General features: G+C 32.7%; 3 protein-coding genes and 1 non-coding gene across 4 annotated transcripts; 3 read left to right on the forward strand and 1 right to left on the reverse strand.

Moving 5' to 3' along the window:
- Positions 1-1318: 1318 nt before the first annotated feature.
- On the forward strand, positions 1319-9258 carry LOC108202825 (glyoxysomal fatty acid beta-oxidation multifunctional protein MFP-a). The gene is made up of 18 exons (XM_017371378.2): positions 1319-1620; positions 2747-2818; positions 2906-2971; positions 3062-3118; positions 3194-3261; positions 3344-3425; positions 5511-5566; positions 5759-6061; positions 6140-6226; positions 6793-6967; positions 7060-7181; positions 7267-7430; positions 7513-7767; positions 7860-7981; positions 8090-8211; positions 8494-8642; positions 8726-8864; positions 8943-9258. Exons 1-18 carry the CDS (start codon positions 1533-1535, stop codon positions 8976-8978), a joined length of 2163 nt encoding a protein of 720 aa, XP_017226867.1. The 5' UTR covers positions 1319-1532; the 3' UTR covers positions 8979-9258.
- A 2522-nt stretch (positions 9259-11780) lies between these two features.
- On the forward strand, positions 11781-14082 carry LOC108201999 (bidirectional sugar transporter SWEET17). Its single transcript, XM_017370356.2, has 6 exons — positions 11781-11917; positions 12124-12160; positions 12318-12528; positions 12703-12864; positions 13584-13703; positions 13782-14082. The coding sequence occupies exons 1-6, from the start codon at positions 11884-11886 to the stop codon at positions 13935-13937; spliced, it is 720 nt and encodes a 239-aa protein (XP_017225845.1). The 5' UTR covers positions 11781-11883; the 3' UTR covers positions 13938-14082.
- A 5626-nt stretch (positions 14083-19708) lies between these two features.
- Positions 19709-20512, forward strand: LOC108201589 (uncharacterized). Its single transcript, XM_017369878.1, has one exon. It carries the CDS (start codon positions 19709-19711, stop codon positions 20510-20512), a length of 804 nt encoding a protein of 267 aa, XP_017225367.1.
- A 2814-nt stretch (positions 20513-23326) lies between these two features.
- On the reverse strand, positions 23327-24545 carry LOC108201877 (uncharacterized). Its single transcript, XR_010287375.1, has 2 exons — positions 24279-24545; positions 23327-23855 (listed from the first exon to the last, which is right to left on the reverse strand). It is a non-coding gene; the product is annotated as an uncharacterized LOC108201877 (transcript).
- Between the last annotated feature and the right edge of the window lie 895 nt (positions 24546-25440).

Here is a 25440-nt window from a genome sequence, read left to right on the forward strand (position 1 = left end):
TGTATATTTCATTCGGTATGACTTTCTGATTAAAAGTCATACCGTTTGCATGCATCTGACTTCATCTGGTATGACATTAAAATGTCATACCGTGTCCTGTGATCAGGGATTGTCGTTTGTGTGTATGACTTGCGCTATTATGACATATAAATGTCATACCGAAGTGTCCTGGATGGCTTCTGGGGTGTAAGTCATACCGAATGACTTAGTGACCAAGTTTAAAATGTCATACCGTGCCTATGCAGTATGACATTGCTTATTTATGTCATTCCTTTCTTGTTTTAGGGCATGGCTTTGTGTAACAATGTCATATCTTCCTTTGTAATGTCATTCCTAAGCTTAAAAGTCATTCCTTTCAATGTCATACCTAGTTCAAAGTGCTTGCCTATAAATATGGCTTCACTTCTTCATTTCCAAGTGTTCATTTGCATTGTAAAAGCTTTCAAGTTGTTTGTAACTTGCAATTGTTATATCCACAGTTTTCTGTGCTTTGATCACTCGGTTGTTTTAATCACTAAACTAGAATACATCCTGTCGAATTTATTCTACGAACTTTAGTGGACATTAAAACGAACCTTATTAATTATATAACGACTTAAAACATTGTTATATTAATTAATTAAAATCTGATTAACAAGTTTAATTCAAATCAGATTATTCCGCCGCGATTTTTAGTGACGATTGTATTCAACCCCCCCTTCTACAATCGTTTCAGGACCTAACAAAGGGTTTTAATGTGTCTTAATTAAGGGTGTTAATATTTTATTAATTGTGTCTTAATTAAGAGTTTAATTGTCTCAATTATGAGTTATCATAATTGTGTAAATTTTTTGATCAGCACATGCATATACATGTGATTTTATTAATAATTAATTATTAGATATATTTTTTATTTTTATAATTTATGTAATCTAATATATATCGTCTTATATTTTTCTTGTTTTCTTTGTTTTATTTTCAGAATTCTTGGAAGAAGACCGGTTTTTCTTTTCGGACATTAAAGTTTTATTGTCTAAATTTCCCCGGTCATCTTGCATGTCCGACGGTTAGATAATAAGTTTTTTTGAATGAAAGAATTATCACGGTGAATTGCGATTCTTATTTGTGAGATTTATTCTCATTTCAAAAAAAAAAAAAACCCCACTAATTTCTTTTAGTTATATATTAAATCAATGCAATAAATACCGGTAGATAATAAAAAATTATAACTTTTACAATTATAATACACTTACACTGTCCAAAAGAAGTATAATATTTTAAATAAACAGTATAATATTTAAAATTTTATAAATATGCCAGAAATTTTCAAGTGTTTTTGGGTACAGGCCCATTCTAAAACTGATAAAGCCCTGAATCCTGATAATGAAAGAAGACAAATGAGTAGTTGGAGAGTTTAAGTCACCATTAGTTGGGCGCGTGATCAAGTACTTGGCCAAAACATACAATTGTTAGTACTTCAGTTTCCAACTCCCAGAACACAATTTACTCGTGTGTGTCTGATATTCCAAGTTTAGCTGCTAAGTTGTAAGAAAATGGGAAGAACAGTGATGGAAGTTGGATCTGATGGTGTTGCAGTTATTACTCTCATCAATCCTCCCGTTAATTCTCTGTCTGTAGATGGTATGTTCCTGATAATGTTTTGTTTGAGAAGTTGTATTTTATGGATTGTGTTTAGTTTAATCTGTTTGATTTTACTTAAGCCACTTATTTGTATATCATGCTTTTGATCTTATGTTCTAGATATTTGATGTGGGTTGTTTCGTTGATTTGATTACAAGCTCAATTGTTATGTTTCCTACACATGATATGTTTAATTGTAAGAAAGCAATAGTTACTATTTGAATTAGTTTTTTCGTTATAGAAAAAAATAGTCATATTGAGATTTATAAGGTTAAAGAATGCACCATGGGACTAATTTGGGCAGGATTATGATCTGAAGACCGAAGGCCAAACAATATGAATTAATTTTGCTCCATATTGTTGGAGCAGAAAGTTTCCCCCATAGACATCCATCTTACGTGTGCTTTTATGTATTATTTTCTTAAGTTAGCATTTTTAGACCTTGTATCAAGTATTTCCTCTTTCATTTCTGATTTTTACAATAGATACAAAATTGTAGTAGCTGCTTCGCACTATTGCATTCAACTTCCTGTCCACCTAGTATATCTGTTTTAGTGTTTTGTGTAATCCTGCAATAACATTCTTGTTGCCCATGATTTTAAGTTTGATATGTTTTTCAGGTAGTTGACTTGCTTAGGAAACTTCCTTGTTTTTTTGTAACTGTCTTATGTTCCATACATGGTGGATAGAATGCCTAAATCTAAGTTCCGTAGTATGGAATGTGTGTAGGGAGATTCTTTAATCTTCTTAGTTTCCTGGGAAAGTGACACCAATTCGACTGCGGAATCAAAGAATAGTAAGTAGGATTGTAGGAAGATGAAACAAGGAATTCAAGATACAAGATATAGAGAAAACATATAATATCTTAAAAACTTACTAGGATTCTAAAATCATATGTTTCTAAGCAATGATAAATATATACACCTGTATTGCTAAATTTGGTCTGCCATGTGCATCACCTGTGATTCCTTAAGTTATCATCCCAGGCTTGGACGCTCTTTCAGTAGCACGAGTATTTCATTTTATCTTTACCAGCATTTCTAGTTACTAAATCACCTTTATTATTATTATAAAATTATACCATACTTGTTATAATGGTGATTTCTGCAATCTCTTCTCTCTACAGTGTTAGAGAGCTTGCATGAAACCTATAGACAGGCATTACAACGGGATGATGTGAAGGCAATTGTTGTCACTGGTGTGTCATTGCAGCTGTTTGCTAAATTTAAGAATGTTTTTTTATGATAGTAACATGTGAGGATAACTACTTTAATTGCTGGAGCAGGCGCAAATGGCAGATTTTCTGGTGGATTTGATATTACGGCCTTTAGAAAATTCCAAGCTGGAAACTGTACGTGTGATGTTAATATAATTACTGTATACTTACTTACTTTTACTTTATCATTGCTTTGCTAACATTAAGCTTAAATGTTGATCACAGCACCAGCTCCGAAGCTTGGTTATGTATCAGTTGAAATTCTTGCTGACACTTTAGAAGGTAGGGTTCTTATAATTTGTTCTGCAGTGACTCATATTTCCATCACACTAACATTGCCTTTGTACTGTTTTACAGATGCAAAAAAACCAGCAGTTGCTGCTATTGATGGCCTTGCCCTGGGTGGAGGTCTGGAGGTTGCAATGGTTAGTTCTTTGTTCTCTCTAGAGTCTAGAAAATATGACTATTGAATCATTTAAAATGATCTCCTCACTCTATTTTTCTCAGTCCTGCCATGCGCGCATCTCTACCTCTAACGCACAATTAGGCTTACCTGAGCTGCAGCTTGGTGTGATTCCGGGATTTGGAGGTTTGATTCTTTTCTGAAATAGCAACTAATTAAGCTTGTTCACCATTTTATGGGGTTAATATTGAACTTAATTGTTTATCGAAGATGATGTAAAGGAGAAAATGACCTTCACCTAGATCTATTGAAAGGTGGAACCAGTACATGGTAAAATATGCAATTTTCATGGATATAGTAATGGTTTGGCAAAATTAATCTTGTTATCTATATTATGGTTTTAAGAATAAAGTATCAAATGTTGAAGTCCAAGGCTACATCTTTATATTCGACAATTTGTTATTCTTATACTTCATGATGTCTCCTTGTTATAGGTTTATAGTTTGTTTAAGATGTTTCGGATTATAGCCTACATGAATCAGCAAAGTAACTTTGTCAAAGTTTTATTGGTGTCAAACATGCATTTACATTTTCTGACCATGAATTTCACCAATTAGTGAACATCAGGGTACAAAATCTTATTAAGGTAATATCTTAGTGATTACTAGTATCTGTGATTATTTTTCCTTTTTGAACATGTAGTTGTGATATTTTGTAAAACTGAGTCTAGCACTTGTAGGTTGCAAAGACAGAACTAGAAATGCTCTCAAGTGTAAGTATATAAAAATTATGTTACTCTATGTATAGTACAACCCAAACTGACCAACTGTAACATTAAGTTCCATATATTGAGTATATAACATGATGATTAATATAATTGTGAATGAATGCTAATATACACTTGATTTTTATCTAAAGAAAGTTCACATCTTATATATATTATAACACCCCAGTTCCATATCGAGTAGTGTAAAAACTTTAGTTCAGTTTATAAGCATAAGTATGACTACTAGATGCACTAACAAATCATCATCTTTTGGGGGCCTATGGTGGGCGTGTGGGTTACCCAAATTGTTGTATTTGGGTTAATTTATTTCGGCTTATTTCGGATTTCGAAACTGGGACTTGACCCGATTCCGAGAAAGACTCGGGTTTTGACCCGGGTTTTCACATATGGTATTCAGAGCTAACTCTCAAAAGCTTGATAAGTCAAGTTGTCATATGTGGGGACACAAAGGCTGGTATTATCCCAAAATGATAAGAGTCCAGAGGTGGGGACACGAAGCCAACTGGTAGAAGTTATGAATTTAGGTGAGGGAGTTTGTACCACTCCAATCCCACAATCATGATCTTTCAGGGGCCTGTGGTCAGGAATTTAAGTCACAATTATGATCTTTGGGGGCCTATGGTGGGCTTGTGGATTACCCAAATTCTTGTATTTGGGCTAGTGTATTTTGGCTTATTTCGAATTCGGAAAGCAAGACTTGACCCGATTTCCCAAAAAGACTCTGGATGTGACCGGGGTTGTCACATAATGCACAACTGGGGATTCTAAAATTCGTTTCTAATAGCAGATTTCACTTTTGGATAATTATTGTTCTGGATTTATTGATTAAAAATTTGAACTACATTATTTGATTATTGATTTAACATTCTGAAAAAGGGTCGGGATGTTACACATGTAGTTGATTTGTGCCATGCCATCTCATTGACACTATATCTTACACCAAATAGAATCTTTTAGACATAAAATAGTATATTTTACTTCTATTAAATTATTTATATCAAAATTTTAATTTATGGTTATGAGACCTCAAGCTTGAAATCTTTCTGGAGTTGCTGGGTGAAGTATGCAGACCACAATTACGAGAAGATAATCATCGAAAACGTGTACGACAACTGAATCAAGTAGTCGTTTTACCATAAATAGATCAGTTGTAATTGCTAGTGAGTAAACAAGAAACAAGACTAATAAACAAAGCAAATATGTCACATATCTGTTTAAAACAACTGAGACAAAGAATCTAACTTTTTTGAAATATTGGAATGAATAAAAAATTGAATTAAATAGTAAAGAAAGAGAGTTTAAAATTACAATGATTAAAAGTTTAAAAATACAAGAGGAATGAGTATAATGGGACATAGAAGGAATGGATTTGTTTTGTTTAACATTTATGAGGGTATAGTACTTATTTTGAAAAACTCCACATTTGGTGTAAAAATTACTGGTATATAGCTCTTTCATAATCTTATAGTCAAATAATGTTTCAGGGACACAACGCCTTCCACGTCTTGTTGGCCTTGCAAAGTCTCTTGAAATGATACTGGTATGTAGCTCTTTGCTCCTGATACAAATTATAACCTCCTAAGTCCTTGCTCCTGATAACGGATTTGATCTCTCAACTCCTTGCTGGAACAAATGATTCCTTGCAATTGCATATCACCGAGACTATGATGCGGAAGTAGTTGTGCTTATATGAGTGCGCTTTTCAACTAAAATCTTTCTTTTCTTGTGGTAGACATCAAAGCCAGTTAAAGGGGAGGAAGCTCTTGACTTGGGCCTTGTTGATGCCATAGCTCCACCAGAAGAACTATTAAGCACAGCTCGTCGTTGGGCCCTTGATATATTAGAGCGTAGAAGACCATGGATTAATAGTCTCTACAGAAATGACAAGTTAGAGCCACTTGGTGAAGCAAGGGAAATACTAAATTTTGCCAGAACTCAAGCGCGTAAGCAAGCTCCAAATCTCAAGCATCCGCTAGTTCTAATTGACGTCATTGAGGAGGGTATAGTTTCCGGTCCACGTGCAGGCCTCTGGAAGGTTAAAATCTGTCTAGTGTTACCATTATTTTTCTTATTACTAGACACATAACAATATGTGTGCTTTAATTGTTGGCAGGAAGCTGAAGCTTTCGAAGGTCTCCTGCCTTCAGACACTAGCAGAAGTTTGGTCCACATATTCTTTGCCCAACGCGGTACTACAAAGGTTGTATGAAAATAAATATAGCTATTTTAAACAACATATATTACTTCTTTGCAGGTCATGAATTTGTGTTTCTCCATGATCATAATCTGTTTATGCCATTTTGCAGTTAACCGACACCCATCTCTTATATTTGTTCCAGTCTTTGATATTTAGTTTTATAATGTCCAAGAAATTAACTTAAATCACATTCTAGGTGACGTGACATTTATATTTGCCTGTAGTTTTGACTTGGCTTGCCTTGTTAAATCGATTCACAAAGATTCACTTATACTTAAACATGTTTGTCATCTATCTTCTTGATATGCTGATGTTACAATTAAGTAGAAACTATTGCTACAATTATAACCATGTGTTGTTAGGTCTCATGAAATTAGCATAAATAGCATATAACCGAGAAAGAGGTCCAAATTTTTTTGTGAAATGAATTACAATTAACTTGCAAATACTTGAATAATTATCTCTTTTTTTAATATACAGTAACCTCTGTTATGAAAAGGCCCTGCCTATAACATAACCACCAACTTATAAGCTATGGAAATTCCACTAAACGCTTCAGTTTACTACAGGTTCCAGGAGTGACTGATAGGGGTTTGGTTCCAAGACCTATTAATAAAGTTGCTATTCTTGGGGGAGGATTGATGGGATCTGGTATAGCAACAGCACTTGTTCTTAATAATTATCCTGTCATCCTGAAAGAAGTGAATGAGAAATTCTTACAGGCTGGAATTGATAGAGTCAAAGGTGAAGCCAAAAATTTGTGCTGTCCTCTTTTTGCACATATATTGTTTGTATCAGATGTTCTCTAAACATTTCTGTTCTTGCCTGTTTTACAGCCAATTTGCTAAGTCGTGTCAAGAAAGGAAGAATGACACAACAGAAGTTTGAGAAAACTTTCTCTCTCTTGAAGGGTGTGCTTGATTATGATAGCTTTAAGGATGTCGATTTGGTGATAGAGGTACTTGGAATATAGACTTCACGTTTGTTATGTCTTGATTAGTGATCTCTCTCTTCACTATTTTTTTCAAAAATATTTGGAACAGGCCGTGATAGAGAATGTGTCCTTAAAGCAACAAATATTTGCAGACCTTGAGAAGTATTGTCCTCCGCATTGCATTCTTGCAAGCAACACCTCAACCATCGACTTGAACTTGATTGGTAAGAGGACCAAGTCCCATGATCGGATTATTGGAGCACACTTTTTTAGGTAATATTTATCTCAGTTTTAATTCCTTTATTTAGTAGCATTTATATATTTTTTTAGTAGATTATCTATGAATGATATGCAGTCCTGCTCACGTCATGCCACTTCTGGAAATCATCCGTACTGACAAGACATCTTCTCAAGTGATTGTTGATCTGCTGGATGTCGGGAAAAAGATAAAAAAGACCCCAGTCGTGGTTGGAAATTGTACTGGTTTTGCTGTAAATAGGATGTTCTTTCCATACACCCAAGCTGCTCTTTTACTTGTTGATCGAGGAGCAGATATCTATCAGATTGATAGGGCGATTACTAAGTTCGGAATGCCAATGGGTCCATTTAGGTACATATTTTTGCAAGTCTCTTTTGATGGAATGAAGAATGTAGTATATATGGCCAGGTCCTCAACATTGAGCTACGCATTTCTTGGTGCAGGCTGTGCGACCTTGTTGGGTTTGGTGTTGGTGTCGCAACTGGCAAGCAATTTATAGACAATTTTCCAGAGAGAACCTACATGTCAATTCTACTTCCTCTCATGATGGAAGATAAAAGAGCTGGTAGGATTGGCTCTGTCATACAACTCATGTGTTATTCGTGCTGAAAAAGACACTATTAAATCTTTTGAGTAAATTTCAATTTTGTTCTTAAACATGTGACACAATCAGGTGAAAGCACTCGCAGAGGGTTCTATGTCTACAATGATAGGCGCAAGGCAAGCCCAGACCCAGAAGTGAAAAAATACATTGAGAAGGCGCGGAGCATGTCTGGTATCACCATAGACCCCAAGGTTTGTCTTTGTCCATCATCAATTTATATGACGATCAAGGTTAGCCGTCGGTTACTGTTCAAGCTAATTTGTGATGCCTTATCAACCTGCAGCTATTTCCAACATACTATACAGAAAGTATTACATGCACAAAAATTCTGCCATTTTAAGATATACAACATTTGCTACCACTTCTGCTCCTTTTCCTCTTTTTGCAACTTTGAACTTGGATTCAATAGTTCTTTATGCTAGAAAAAGTATCTGCTCTTTTTTCTCTAATTGCAACTTTGAACGTGGATCCAGTTGACTAAGCTGTCAGACGAGGAAATAGTGGAGATGGTATTTTTCCCTGTTGTAAATGAGACGTGCAGAGTATACTCTGAAGGTATTGCAGTCAAAGCAGCAGATCTAGACATTGCTGGAGTCATGGGCATGGGCTTTCCACCCTACAGGTTTGTCTTAAACTTTTTTAAATTCGTTACCTCAAAGCCATGTAAAATTCTTGGCTTTACTTAAAACGATTCTTCTGGAACAGGGGAGGTATCATGTTCTGGGCAGATTCTATTGGATCCAAATACATTTGTTCGAAACTGGAGGAGTGGTCTAATTTATACGGAGAATTCTTCAAACCTTGTGCATACTTGGCTGAAAGGGCAGCCAAGGGAGCTCCTCTGGTTAGTTCTGGAACTAAAAAACCGCATAAAGATTCCAATTTAAATTATTTCTAACTATACATGAACTTTTTAACGCAGAGTACGCCACTGGAGCAAGCGATGTCTCGCCTTTAAGTCCGGCTGCATGCATTATTCACTTGCCATTGTATGAACCCTCATACTGTGTTGAAGTTTTTCTTCTCTTTTGTTGATACAAATGAAATGGCTTCATTAGAGCTAAGAAAAGTGGTAGGTGGGATATATATAGGTAAAACACAGACGACAATAAAAAAAAAAAAAAAAAAGAGTTCTAATAAAATGTAACATGTTAGGTACATGTATGATGCACCATCCCTCTCATGTTTGAATGGTCAATTTACAACTCGCAAGTCGCAATAGAATGTGTTGAATATCATTTCCATGCACATAGCGTAACTTTAAATTATTTGTTTTCATATCGAAATCTTGATGAGCATGGCTGCATGGTTCATGTGATTTTGTTAATTATTGTCGATGGGTAGGTAAAATCATGTCAAATCAGCTTGAAGCTGATAAAACAGATTGATTTTTCCCCTCTAAAAAATTGGTTTTGTTGGACTTGGAGAAGATTGATTTATAATAATAAAATATGTGACCGACCTCCTATAACTTTTTTAAAGTAGTTTGACAATTTGAATGATGTCTTAAGGAATCCCAGATGTTTGTTACCTGTGGATTGCCTTCATCTTATCAAATGTAGACTCTTGTCCTCTAATTGGTTTGCTACTGAAAGTCTCTCCAATGTGACTATTTCCACCTGGATACTGGATGGCCGACTTGCTTCATCTCCTGTAGTATTACTTTGATTAGCCTTGATGTTGTTTCTTTAGTTGACTAATCTTTTGTTAGAGTGGTGTGGTTTGTGCATCACTCATTTATTTTTATTTCCTGTATTTTCCCCTTTATTTTAATGCAAAAAAAATTCTGCAAAAAAAAAAAAGTAGTTTGACAATTTTATTGTCCTTCAAGTACTTTTTTAAGTAGTTCGAGATCGAGACCAAGAAGTAGGGAGAGAAGCAAAGGTTGCAGCAGGAGGAAAGCCTTTCATTTACAAGGTTTTGTGCTTGACCAGGACGTTCTATAAGTACTTTTTTCTTCACAAGTGATGTCAGGGTAGGCTAATTGATTAACAAATTAGAAAGATTTGCAAATACGTCTGGGAACAAGGATGAAAACTCGAATAATATTAGCTAAAAGAGAACAACTACACACTGGTAGGTGAATATGCTGCATCATCTGAAGGCCACTGATCCAGACTATCTCGATAAAATTTATGATGGCCCATATGTACACAAAGAGAAGGAAAATGTACACAAAGATAGTTGTCTATCGGAGGAAAAGAGGTTAAACATACAACAGAGAAGCCAAAATAAGAGTGGTTAGACAAGGACAAGGAGAATGTATTTCATCCGGTGTTGTAAAAAGCTTGGAATGAGATTTGGTCGATACCGTCCAGGGATTAACCTGATAATCGAAGATTAATTGGACCTTAATCAAAATTAATAAAATATTATTAATAAAATTATATATAATTATTATGTCATATATCTTATAAAGTCAAAACAGCATAAATTTATGTATCACAAAAATATTTCTTATCATATATACCACAAATACCATCTACAATTTAGGAAAAAAATAAAAAACAACCATCACTAACAAAATAATATACTTTTTTTAAAAAGTTTTCACACAAAACACTACATCATTTTTTTAAAATTAAATTAAAGTTTTTTAGAATGAAGTATATTTTTTTAAATTTCTTATAATTGACCGAGTTTTAGTTGATGATACCGACTTCTGATCGATTAATCCAATTTCTGATCGATTATGTAAGAAAACGATTTTTGGTCCAATTAACGTTTAATCGAGACGGAACCATCCAAAAAAACCATTAATCCCCAATAATTCGTGACCTTTAGAACACTCATTTCATCTGGATCATTATTAACTTCTCCGATGACAGTTGACTTCTCATTATCAATATTAGGAAGTGCTCTCATGAATCTGGTGTTCCCATCCTCATTATCATAAATACTTATCATGCATGATCATGTCATTGATGAGCTTTGTAAACAGGGGCGGATCTAGCACACAAATGTTATGGGGGCACGAAGCAAATATTTGGAAAACAATTATATATTTTAAAAATTTTTGGGGGCACTTTTATAATTTTGCAAAATTTAGAATGATAAAAAGATGTTTAAAAAAATTTTAGGGAGGACACGTGTCTCCCGTGCCTCTTCCTAGATTCGCCCCTGTTTGTAAACCTATCATATGCTTTTGTCCGAACACAGATCTCATATTTTTTTCACTGGTCTAGTTCCTTCATAAAATTTCTGAATTCATTGGTGAGAACATAGTTGAGCCCCAATCTTGCCGGCAGCTGCGTGAACCGGTTATAAGAGCATTCACCATATAATCGGGGCAACAGAAAGCTAAATATTTTATTTTGTTTTGTTTCTTGTTAATCACCATATATCTTGCCGGCAGCTGCGTGAACCGGTGATAAGAGCATTCACCGGATAATTGGTAACAAAAACCTAAATATTTTATTTTGTTTTCTTTTCTTGTTTATATTAAAAAACTTCTTCCCTAACAAACTTTAGTGTCTAGTTAATGCCCTACTAATCAACCACCCTCTGACCCTCATAAATAGTAATCCTCCATATTGTATTTACATGTGTTTTTCTACTTTACAATTATTATATAATATTCTCTATAAAAAATGTGTGTGTATAAGGAGCTAGTTAGCTAGCAGCTTTTCTACTTTTCGTTGAGATCCAGATATATAAGCAACTTGCTAATATTATACTATATGTTGCTTGCGCTTATCAACCTTTACAGGCAAGTTAAAGTTAATCTAATTACTAGTTTAATAATAATCCTTAATTTAATCCAACATAAAGCTTGTACTCCAACCACTATTATTGTTGAATGTCTTCTAGCTGCTAGTAATAGTACTATATGTTTGATTTGTTCATTCTCTTCAAGTTCTAAAATGGCTGACTTGAGTCTCTATGTTGGTCTTATCGGTGAGAATTTTAAGCTTTCCGGCTCTTAATCAATAGGGTTTCATTACTATTTGCATGCACAAAAAGTACATGTATAGTTGTGTAGACTATCCACATATAAGTTACTTTTGTGGATTTTTGAAAATGTTGATTTGCAGCTTCTCCTCAAAAAGTTCGGCTTAAATCCTGTAACTAATACATATACTATTCTTTCACTTAATTTGCAGGGAATGTTATATCAGTCCTCCTATTTCTTTCTCCAGTGTAAGTTCTCATGGTCTTGCTGCTTCTGACGGATTCTTTAGCTTGAATCCGTCGGGAGTCTGTGTCAGAAATGACCGTTTTTCTTGTAGTGTATGGTTTTGGTATTGACATAGAGGTTATATTATTTGAAATTGAGGGGTGTTTTTGAAAATTGCAGACCGACATTTTGGAGAATAATAAAACATGGATCGACAGAAGAGTATGAGAGCTTGCCTTACATTTGTACGCTGCTAAATTCATTATTATGGACTTACTATGGACTCATCAAACCTGGGGAATTACTGGTGGCTACAGTCAATGGCTTCGGCGTTGTAGTTGAAGCGATATATGTTATCTTGTTCCTCGTCTATGCACCTAAACATCTGAAGGTACTACAACACATAGTTAATCTCTATTTTCGATAGTCACATATTAGTTTTACACTTCATGGAACACGAATTAATCAGAGATTTGGTCAGTTCGACGAGTTATTAATCGGGATTTGTTATTGAGTTTTGGAACAATGGTTCTGCATATTATAACTTGTGTGATGAATGTTTTAGGTTAAGAGTGCCGTCCTAGCCGGACTTCTGGATGTCGGATTTTTCGGAACGGCAGTTTTGGTCACTCAGCTGGCTTTGGAAGGGGAAGCTCGTATGAACGCCATTGGATTTTTAGGCGCTGGACTCAATATCATCATGTATGGCTCTCCTCTAGCTGCCATGGTACGTATTCAATTCATATAAATGTAAAACTGCATAGATATTGTTCATATTATTGTTTCAAATGGCCCTAGTTCTATTATAAACATATCTTCAACATGGCAACTTAGCTAGATTATCGGGCGACAAGTAACTTATAAGTTAGAATAATTTTTATATCATCTAATATATAATTAGTATCGTTGTTAGAATATAATATAATCGGATAAACCTCCTTTTTTTTTTTTTTGATAAATGAGTTAATTCAATAATAAAAAGCCATACGGCATCTACATAAACAGTCGCGTCGAACAAACAAAATACAGAAACAATCACTGATTAATCCATTCATCTTGGAGATAAAATCACGTGATTTGTTGAAGATGATATCTCCTTCTTCACATTTTAGAGTTTTTAAAAAACTGATGACTAGTGACAAAAAAAGAAAAACTGATGACTTAACATGAGAGCTCAGTTTCGCAGAAAACTCAAATAATGGAAATATTAATGCTATATATAAAATGAATATCGACATCGATAGGGAGATATAATTAATACTGATAAATATACCTCTCCTTATTTTATTTGGGGTGTCTTTGCACGATAACGATATGGCCCTAGTCAACACTAATTTCGTGCACATTTTAGCATTTAGCTGTATTCCGGGGAAAATAAGATTAATTTAATCAGCACATGGATCACGACGATTTATGATAATCTCAAAACGTATGCATGTTATGCAGGGAACAGTGGTGAGAAGCAAAAGCGTGGAGTACATGCCATTCTTACTTTCATTCTTTATTCTCTTGAATAGTGGTATTTGGACTTTCTACGCCTTCCTCCTCCGTGATTATTACCTGGGCGTAAGTATTTCTGTCCCGACTAATCTTTAAAAATCAATAAAATTCGATTATATGAAGCAGCGTATTTTCATCGTATAGGTACCGAACGGGACGGGGGTGCTGCTCGGACTGATGCAACTAGTGCTATACGGGATTTACAGAAATTCCAAGACGTCAGAGAGTGGTGTTGTTTGTTCAGCTGATGAAATTGAAGATGGATTGTTGCATGAGCCACTCGTCTCAGCTTCTAGTTGATGCATGTGTTCTTCAGATTTATCTCTTTTTACTCGTCCTCAAAAGTAGATTAAAATTTTGATACCGAAATTTTGATGTATAGCGTCTACCAAGATTTTGTAAGAAACAAATATCTTGTATACCCTATAATATATCAAATTTGTTATCTAGTAGCATCACAGTATCAACTTGTAACACTTAAGTAATTTTAAATATTATTTTTGGTTAAATATATAATCCACTCAAAGATCTGATGATTAAATAAAACATAACATAATTATTCAGGATCAGCCCTGTATCCTGCACTGTTAAAATTTAAAAACTTTTTTTTGGACAGATGTTAAAATTTATAAACTTGAGTTTCAATAAAAATATAAAAATAAATTAAAAGCTTGAATTAGTAGAAGGAATTTTCACCTGACAGAGTAAAGTGCACCGCACGAAGCCCATCTACCAATACACAGGCCCTGCAAGCTTCAACCCATAAATTTGGCAGCAGTGGGCATGAGTTCCAAAGCCCAAACAAAGGTGCATGCGCACAAATTATCTATACTAGCTTATAACCCGTGCAATGCACGGGCGATTATAATATTTGCTATTTTATCGTATATATTATAACTTAAAGTAATATTATTGTGAGAATAAAATTATGATAGAATAATATGATTAAATAAATTTTTCGTTTAGCAGATGATTAATTCTTAATAGTTAATTTCGTCAAAATGGCTAATTAAAAATTAGGTCGAAGATATATATTTTACTGAGAATGTTAAAATACGTTTTTTAATTCATGTTATAATTTAAGGAGATCAATAAAATCAGATATAAATCAACCAATCCATCTTTTAATATTTCATTATTGATAATTAATAATATAGTATGGAACATATTAAGTTAAAAAAGACGCGTAAAACCAAAAACTGACCGATCATACTAACCTAAAAGTTTTTGTTTAATAGATAATAAAAAGTATATTACAACATGTTATAAATAAAGAGGTTCGTGGGTCGAATACCAACCGGCTCACCAAACTCGACTGACCCACCGACTAACTGAACTTTTCATGTTTCGAATTTAACACTATAATAGTATTTTATAGATTTATAATATTACTTTTAAAGTGAGTCCATTAGTGTATTTGTTAATGTATTTTGGTTGAAAAATATATATCACAGGTTATTTATCAATAATTATATATAATAATATTATATTTTTATATATGTAGCTAGTGTTAATTGTAAAAGATCTGTTTTTTAGTTAGAAAATATAAAAAAGATAATGTGTTTTAGTTAAAAAAGTAATTACTATGTTTCTCGATATTATTTTAAATGATGGAGTTTTTTTAGTTAGAAAATATAAAAGAAGATAACATATTTTAATTAAAAAGAATAATTGGTAATTACTATGTTGTCCAATATTATTCTTAGAAAATTGAGTTTTTTTAGCTGGAACTATAAAAAAAGATATAATATATTTAGTTGAAAAGATAATGATTATATAAATAGGCCCATAATTTGGCCCAAGTACCGACCGATGCAATTTTTAATATTTCGGCTTTAATAGTATAGTAAACTAATATTATTGTGAGAATAAAATTATAATATATGTGGCCCGTGTTAATTGTAGAAGATCCGTATTTTAGTCAGAATATATAAAAAAAATAATGTGTTTTAGTTAAAAAGGTAATTACTATATTTTTCGATGTTATTTTAAATAATGGAGTTTTTTTAATTAGAAAATATAAAAAATAAAATATTTTAGTTAAAAAGAATAATTTGTATAGAGATAGGCCCGTATTTTGGCCCAAGTACCGACTGATCAAATTTTCAATGTTTCAGCTTTAATATTATAGTATAGATGTGTATATATTTTTTAAGATTTGACTTTAGTTTTTGGTATAGTCAAATAGGTCTTATATCTGTTTTATGTTTTGATCTTATATTTGTTTTATGTTTTGATTTGTTTATATTTTGCTTGAAGTCCACTAATTTTGTTTGAAGCCGTTAATTATAAAAGTCTGTATAAAAGCCTGTGTCCCGACCAATCAAATTTTTAATGTTTCAACTTTAATAAGATAGTATTTTTTAAGGTTTGACTTTAGTTTTTGTATACTCAAATAGATTTTATATTTGTTTTATGTTTGAAGCCGCTAATTATAAAAGTATGTATAAAAGCCCGTGTACCGACCGATGCAATTTTTAATGTTTCGGCTTTAATAGTATAGTAAACTAATATTATTGTGAGAATAAAATTATAATATATGTGGCCCGTGTTAATTGTAGAAGATCCGTATTTTAGTCAGAATATATAAAAAAATTAATGTGTTTTAGTTAAAAAGGTAATTACTATGTTTTTCGATGTTATTTTAAATAATGGAGTTTTTTTAATTAGAAAATATAAAAAATAAAATATTTTAGTTAAAAAGAATAATTTGAATAGAGATAGGCCCGTATTTTGGCCCAAGTACCGACTGATCAAATTTTCAATGTTTCAGCTTTAATATTATAGTATAGATGTGTATATATTTTTTAAGGTTTGACTTTAGTTTTTGGTATAGTCAAATAGGTCTTATATTTGTTTTATGTTTTGATCTTATATTTGTTTTATGTTTTGATTTGTTTATATTTTGCTTGAAGTCCACTAATTTTGTTTGAAGCTGTTAATTATAAAAGTCCGTATAAAAGCCTGTGTCCCGACCAATCAAATTTTTAATGTTTCGACTTTAATAAGATAGTATTTTTTAAGGTTTGACTTTAGTTTTTGTATACTCAAATAGATTTTATATTTGTTTTATGTTTGAAGCCGCTAATTATAAAAGTATGTATAAAAGCCCGTGTACCGATCGATCAAATTTTTAATGTTTCGACTTAAATAATATAGTATTTTTTAAGGTTTGACTTTAGTTTTTGTATAGTCAAATAGGTTTTATATTTGTTTTATGTTTTGATTGTATATTTGTTTTATTTTTTGATTTGTTTGAAGCCTACTAATTTTTTTGAAGCCCGTTAATTATAAAAGTCTATATAAAAGCCCGTGTACCGACCGACCAAATTTTTAATGTTTCTGCTTTAATAGTATAGTATAGATATGTTAAGTTTAAATTATTATATTTTTTATCTGCGCAAAATAGTTACTTTTTCCATATTTTTTAACAATAAATATCAAGAATGTTTTCATAATTCTTATTTAATAGACATAAGTTTTACCAATAATAAATATTTCTTCATTACAAAAATGAACTTTTTTTAGCAGAAATAAAATTTTATTTGAAAAAAAATATAAATCAACGCACTGAATTATCCATGCTCGGGCCAGGATCGCTTGATAAAACATTAGGATAATTATACTCCCTCTCTTTTGAATCAAAGGTCTTTGATTTTTTGACACACATTTGTAGGTTATTTGATTGAATAACTAAAATTATTATCTTTAAAGGTAGCCGTACTGGAAGGTGCGGCTGGATCATCTCAAAAAAGTACCTGTACCCGAAACCGACACAAGTAGGTAGGTAGAGAATACCTAGGGGCGCCGGGCGATCTGGAGAGGACGACCATGGCTAAACTATTTTAGCTCGAATGGTTTGAAGGGGAACCCGCTTCGCATAAGATACACAAGCGGTACACTGAACACCAACGAGGATCCCACCAGAGCGCCTTCTACTTGTAATAGACCCCACCCATTTGTCGATAAAAAACGACGCTCCGACAGCATCTAGGATTCCTCGAACAATGTGATATCTCACACCGGATGAAAAAGAAATTTGTCCATTTTTCGGGGTCTCAAGCTGTTTCTCTCAACTAAACCAACAAAAACCTGGTCTTTCACAATAAAGTGATAGACGGAACTGCCAGGAAATCTTTAGAATAAATCAATGCAATTTAGGATCAATCAATGAAAGGACATCAATTCAAATTCTGGATTTTCGAATTAAGAGAGATATTGAGAGAGATCAAGAATTCTCACTATTTCTTAGATTCATGGACCCGGTATAATTTAATGGGATCTTTCATTCACATTTTTTTCCACCAAGAATCACTAAATTTTCGTTTTTTCAAATTATACTATTAATCCCACATTTTTATTTTAATTTATTTTCAAAATAATGATTTTAATTATATAGTCAAAAAACTTAAAAGTAGGTAAAAAAAATCATCTATACTTCAAAACAGAGAGTACTATTCTACACTATTATATATTTATATGTAATAATTATCCACACTCTCCAATCTGAACAGAGTAATATAGATATCATGGGCTGTGCAAAACAGATATGATATCGACTCGAACAATCTATGAGACAAGTTGGGCCCTTAATGAATGAGTGCATCCGTGGTTTATGCTAATCCATATGTTCAGCTCACATTATTTCTTGTCTGTTTGATTTCTTATAATGCAATCCTATAATAAAAACAATATATATAAAAGTTAAGACATTTCTGGGAAATATTATCCAACAAATAAGGTCTTAATAAACCTGAATTTGAACAAGATACTGTAGTAAACAACCCAGATTAAATATCGGACGAGTTTGGCCTATTTTCTTAGGTATATATATATAGATAAACTGTTAAAAAATAAATATTCAAGAGTTTTTGAAAATTTTATTTTATAAGAAAAAAATAATTATTTTAGGATAATTATATCTTTATATATTTTTACAAAAATAATAATTATTTATGAAAATAAAATAAGTGTGATCCCCGATCATTCTATTAACCTAGACACTAGACAGCAGTTTGAACACGGTTTCTGTCTTTCTGATTCAAGCCGACACAGTATTGTTTTTGGAATTTAGCTCGACTTTTTCCATAAATTCGTGATATACTATCTTCGTGCCTTTAATATGTTTCAAGTGTTTTGTTTTGTTTCTTTTGTTTGCATTGAAATAAGTTCATGTTTTAAGAAATTCTTAACATGTAAATTTTCAAGAAATAGCTGCTAGAAATAAAAACTACAGGTGAGTCGTATTTTTATTACCGTTTGATTGAACTGGGATATCGAAATATACGCAGATTGCATGACTATGAATTAATTTACGTTCATTGAGTATGGTTCATTCAAAAATATATTGGTCCCCCAGAATCCACATTTAAAACTTATTTGAACCACTGTGTTTGAGCTGTTATACAATTTCAATTTCATTTCATCTGTCTCTCTGTTAATTTGTTGATGAAAATTTAAAAAAGAAAAATGTTGAAAACGCTTTTTCAGTAGATTTTGTGAAAGACAAAGAGTAAAATTTGCGAAAGAAGGAAATATTTTCATAAGGAATCGGAGGAAAAAAAACTTTTGATTTATATCTTAATTTTTCTCTCTATTGTATTACTCTGCTTTTTAAAAAAACAATTTATTAGTGAGAAGATAAACGATCACTATTTTATTTTGATTTTTTGTAATTTACGCTGGAAAAACATAGTACACCATAAAGTTTAAATATTAGAAGTAGTAAATAACTTCACATGTTTCCTCTGAAAGAGTAGAACGAAGGAACATGATAAAATACATAAATAAGGAGAAACATTTCAAGTTTTGAACTCCTTTATGCAGTACACTCTTTCTTATAAACCCAGTCCGTAACTCAGTATCCATGTGCTTCTTGGGACTATCATCCATTCACCCTTGACCCTTTGAGTCTCTCCACACCCTTGCTTCACTCTCACTGAAACCAAACCACAATCTTCCTCCTCCAAAACCAGAAGACTAATCTCTCCCTCTCCCTCTCTCTCTCCCTCTCCCTCTCCTTCCCTCTCTCTCTCCCTCTCCCCCTCTCTCTCTCTCTCTCTGATTCGAAAATGGTGATGGAAGGAGTTCAAGAAGACTATGCATGTAGCATGCAATGCACAAAACATACATACCAAAAGAATAGCCCTGCTGGTGGTATATGTGTGTTTTGCCTCCAAGAAAAACTGGGAAAACTAGCAGTTTCTTCTTCTTTCCCCCTTTCAAACACTACTGTCAACTTCAATTCTTCTTCTTCCTCTTCTCCTTCTCCTCCTCCGTTTACCTCCAGCAAAAAATCAAGAATCCCATTTCTCTCCAGCAAGAAAAAAAATGACCCCCCTTCCTCTTCAGCCCCCTACACCTCCAAAAATATCATTTTTAACCGCAGTAAATCCTCTGTCATGCCTCGGGCTTTTGGCCCTAATTTTACAGAAACTAGCGAAACAGATGGATTAAAGACACCTCAGAAGTCAAGATTTTGGAAACTCGCTCATTTCTCTCAGCGGCAAAAACACAAACAGTTGGTGTGCTTGAAGAAAAATGATTTCAGAGCAATAATAGAGAATGAAAGTCCACTCAACTGCAAGATTACGAGATCTAGATCTGTTGGGTGTGGGAGCCTGAGCTTCTCCGGCGATTTTTTCGGTGATTGTGTTCTCCGGCGAGTGGAGTCGCAGAGAGAAGTTAAGCCAAGGGAGAGAGTTAATAAATGGGGGGGTTTGTTTAGCGGATTTGGTATAGGTACTAGGCCTGAGGTGCAGCTGGGCCAAAAAAGGAGTAGAAGTTGGTCTTGGTCTTGGGCTTTACCAAGTCCAATAATGGGCTTCAGGCCTTCTTATTCGAGGAAAAGACACAGTTTGAAGAAAGAATGGTAGTGCACCAAAGGATATTATTTTTAATCATGTGTAATTTCAGCCGTGAAAATAAGATATATTATTTGTATATTTTGGAATTTTATTCAAAATTCGCTTCGGAGTTTTGGTTTTTCTATGCCCAGATCTGACCGTGTTTTAAATTTTGTAACGAGCATAGATATTGTAACAAATTAATTCACAAAATGACTGAAATAAGTGTATTTTTATTATTATTATTATTCCGTGTTTATGGATACATGCTATACACTAAATTCTATTCATTTAGTTTATTTTAATTGATCTAATCCGATGGCTGCTATAGTTTATTTTGATTGTTGTAATTTTGTAGGTATACCAATGTTAAGAAGCAGAATCTAATTAAAATGAACTAAATATAAAAAATTTAGTGCTCTTTGTTTATGCACACAAAATAGAAAAATTAAATTACAATTAATAATTCATATATTGTAATCGGTCCTTAAAATAGCAGAAATTCTTGCATTCTCTATTTCGCTAAAACCTCTTCAGTGACTTGAAAATTTCTCTGTCGACAAGTAGTTTAAAAGTCATAGAAAGGGTTTTCGTATCCATATTAACATACATTACAAGAAACTAATGTTGTGTTTGATTGGTGAGAATGGAATGAAATGAAATAAGTAAAAATACTTGAAACTAGTATAGATAGGAAGGAAGTTTTTGAAAAAATTTGAGGGAGTGCAAAATTGTTATGATAAAATTTGTAAAGAAATTGAGAATAACAGAAAATGGAGCATTTTATCTCAAATTTAAAATGTGATATCTAGCACAGAGCATTCCATCTAAAAAAGAAGTAACATGATCGATTGTATCGGATCAGGTAGAAAAGGTTGTTCACTTGTTCTACTGTATCAGATCAGGGAAAAAAGGTTGATCGACTCTAAAATGATTTAGTGTAAAATACCTGGTCCTGGTCCGGGTGGAACCTGATTTGAATTTTATCCACCTCGAATTTGATTTCATTTCTATTAAAGTGAATTTCTTTTATGCAAGTTTCATAAAAGAAATAGATAAAAAAAATGATAAAAATAATAGTTCATTGAAAAAGACTTATCAATATACGCTGACAGAATATATTTTTCTATTTGAATTTTATGATGACAGAATAAATTTGAATTTTATTTATAGAAGAGTATCAAAATAATTAGTCTCCTTCTAATATAATTTTCTTATAATATTTTACGGAATCAGTTTTTGTCTTATTAATGAAATTTGATATCCACTTATTGAGTTATATATTAGTTACAAACAAATTACAATTATTTGAAGTACTCCGTTCTGTAAAATTTTACACCACCACTTATTAATTTCAGAAAATTTTAAAATTTAGATGATTGCTCGTTCGGGTAATTGAAAATGTTATACTCCTCTTTCAAAGCGTTCGGTCTAAAAATATCTTTTAACATCTCATATTCATCATAGATACATCTTCGCGATCGGTCATTTGTTCCTTTCTCAACCCGCTACATTCGTCACTATAGTGTTATGGGATATAACTCTCGAGATCCGGTTACAACGAACTTGACATTAGAAATGAGTTGGTCTAATTGATTTCTGAATGTATTGCAAGGACATAATTTAAATCATTTGGTTCTTTGGAATTGCTTCCCCCAACTTCCATGAAATACTTTATCCTCTCATTATATTTATCTGTAAATCCATAACTACCAGAAATTATTCATCGAGATATCCAACTTCGATCATAAGACATCTACATAACATGAACATGCCTATCGATTTAGTATGCACATAAAAAAGTACACACAAGCACAAATAGAGACATATAAATATTTAATAATTCATATCAATGCACATATAATTAAATTATTGAAGAATAAGTAAAGATTTATTATATATTTACATATATACAAGTGATAACATCGTTTTATCAATTCACAGGGAAAAGTATTTTGCTTAGAAATGGGATGCAGTAGCGTATAGTTGATTATCGAAATCAATTTAAGACGGAACCATCGTAGGTTTATTTAAATATTTTATTTCTTAATACATAATTTAAAAATGGCCGGTGGCATTAATTGTAGTTAGTGGACTTACGACGGGATATGTATTGCGTTGTAAGTTATAATTTAAAATACACTTTTTTGTTGTTTTAATTATGGAAAAGTATTGAGAAATTTGTTTCATTCGTATTTTAAGTATAGGCCGTGTATAGTTTATGTTTTGAACATCAAAAAGTTAGATGTTTTGGTTCAGGACCTAAATCATAAAAAGTCCATGAACAAATGAATTAATAATCTGAAAAGATTGAAATGAGTAACTTACAATAGGAAATACCATATGTCCTGAATACATGAGACGTTCTTTCTCACGGGAAAAATTCGTATTATTGAAATGTTTTACTTCATAATTTAAATATCAAAATACTGTTATTACGACAGATTGGATTTCCAGATTACGATGAATTTCTTATTTTCGTTCTAAGTTTAGGCGCACAGTAGATCTGTTTCGCAAGTTATCGGTCGTAAAATGTTTGTTATAATAGTGATTCACAGTCGTTAAATCTATTGGCCGTAATCAATTAATTAGCAAATAAAAAACATGAAAAATGTTAGGCACCCCAAAAAATTTTCTATTGGATATTGAGCCATTAATAGAAATGGAACCTGACAGTTATATCAATCTCACCAATATAATCATCTTAAATTGATACATACGAAAAATATTTTTAAGAAAATAATTTAGAATAGCTAGCATTACCTGAAAACATTAGCCATACTATCGACACAGTATAATAAAAGTAAATAACAAAGCACAGTATATATATAATGCTGCAATATGTATATTAAACACAGGAGTATATTATATATGTATCCCGGCAGATCTGAATACAAAGCTTGACAGAACCGAAAACAAACAGAAACACACAGAGTAATTCTATGATTAAACGACGTTACATGCATCGAGCAATTCCATAGACTTTATTTAAGTTTTATTTAGCATATCATCGACTAGGCGATATATATTTATTTATATTATATAGACATGATTTGTCACATTGTCTGGGTCCGATTTTCAAACTTAAACATCTCAGCGGTAAGAATGAACATTCTTATATCTCCTTGCCTGTCAATGCGGTCTTTGTCAAGGGGTGATCTAAGAGTTCCATTGGATGTGAGGTTGGCGTTGCAAGTGGAGAGAGGCGTCACAACAGCTACTGAACAATTTTTAACGATTTTCACAGATTGAATTAAGGTTTGCAAGAGGCTTTCGTTAAATCGTACAAGGATGGAAAACGTTCCATTTGAGTTTGTCGTATTTGTTCCTTCAATCGTGTTATTCTTTCCGCACTGCAATTGAACCGTCGCATCTGCACGTAAAATCATATGATGTTAAATGACACAGTTTAAATGTAGTGTTGTAAAAAGCGGAAATGAGAATTACTAATATATAGGTGAAGTCACGGAACAAAAATTAATTGGAGATTAATTTGATTGATCGGAGATTAATTGAATTGATCGGGTATTAATCAGATATTTAATTAGTTGGGCGTGCTAAGAAGTTAATCACCGACTTTTAGAATAGAGCTTAAATATAAACAGTAATTTGGAGAGAGTGTTGGTCATAGACCCAAATATATTTGAATGCCTCGACTGATTTAGTAAGAGATATGAGTGGCACAATTTCTTTCTTAATTTTCTTAAAACATTTGTTATCATTCTAAATTTTGTGAAAATTTACTTGTGTCTCTCTGAGAAAATAATTCTAGATATGTCTTTGCGTAGGTACTTACTGGGGAATCGGGGGCCTGCGAGACTGCCATTGCGTAAAATAGTGGTATTGTAGGCACAAGGCACCTTCCCAGTGACGTTAATAACATTTTCCACTTCACGTACACCGGCTTCAACAGTGGAAGGAGCGGCCATGAATGCCGAAACGGCAACCAAGAGGCTAAGAAAGACCACGCTGTTAAAGGAGGCCATTGAGAAGGGAAAGCTAGTCTTTGTTATATTGGAGACGAGTGTAGCAAATTGGTTGATGAGTGAAATAGTTCTGATGGGAATTGTTGTTATGCAGAAGAGCTTATTTATAGTACTTTGGATTAGCTACAAGTCTACAACTTGTTGGAAAGATGTATAATAGTATAAGAAAATGTTCACCCGTAAGTACATGCAAGTAGCTAGTGATTTATCTAAGATTTTGACAACATCAAAATTATTTAAAATTCATTAAATATTGATCCGACTAAATTTTTTGTATTATGATATGAGAATATATTGAGTGACCATATGATTTAGGTTATAAGAAGTACTTTTAGTTTCTGTGTTTTGACAATTTTTTGTTGATTTCGATATAAATTATAAATTATATTTTAAAATGTTTCTATATAAATTATATTTTAAATTGAAAACGTATTATCGTACAAAATATGTTTTGCTTGCACAAAAAATACAAAAACTGTTTGTTTAACACAATCAGTCTGCTTCTAACTTCATTCCGTGTGCTTCTGACTTCAATTTTTTTTGACCAATTTTGTAAATAAGTAAAAATATTTTTAAAAAGCTGACCTTCTGCTTTTTTTCCAAACAGTTAACCTATTTAATTAATTTTTACTTTTAATCCAATTCTTTACTTTAACAAAAATATCACTTCTTCTAAACTTGCCCCTCCAAATAGAAGTTGTTGAACCCCGTCGATACCTAGAAAGCCACCTATATATACATCCCCAGCGGACGCATGGTATAAGATTCGGGTCCTTCGTGCCACTGAGAACTATCTTTAGGGTATTGTAATCATGCTTAGAACTGTTATGGGTAGACTTTTTTCCTAGTACTCGTATGTGATCTGATTTTGAGGTTTATTTGATAGAAGCAGTGTTATAAAAAGTGGAAATCGGACTTAGTCGGTGATAGCACTTTCCAGAGATTAATCGGATGATCGGAGATTAATCGGAA

This window comes from Daucus carota, chromosome 9, assembly GCF_001625215.2.
Source record: "Daucus carota subsp. sativus chromosome 9, DH1 v3.0, whole genome shotgun sequence".
NCBI lineage: Eukaryota > Viridiplantae > Streptophyta > Magnoliopsida > Apiales > Apiaceae > Daucus > Daucus carota.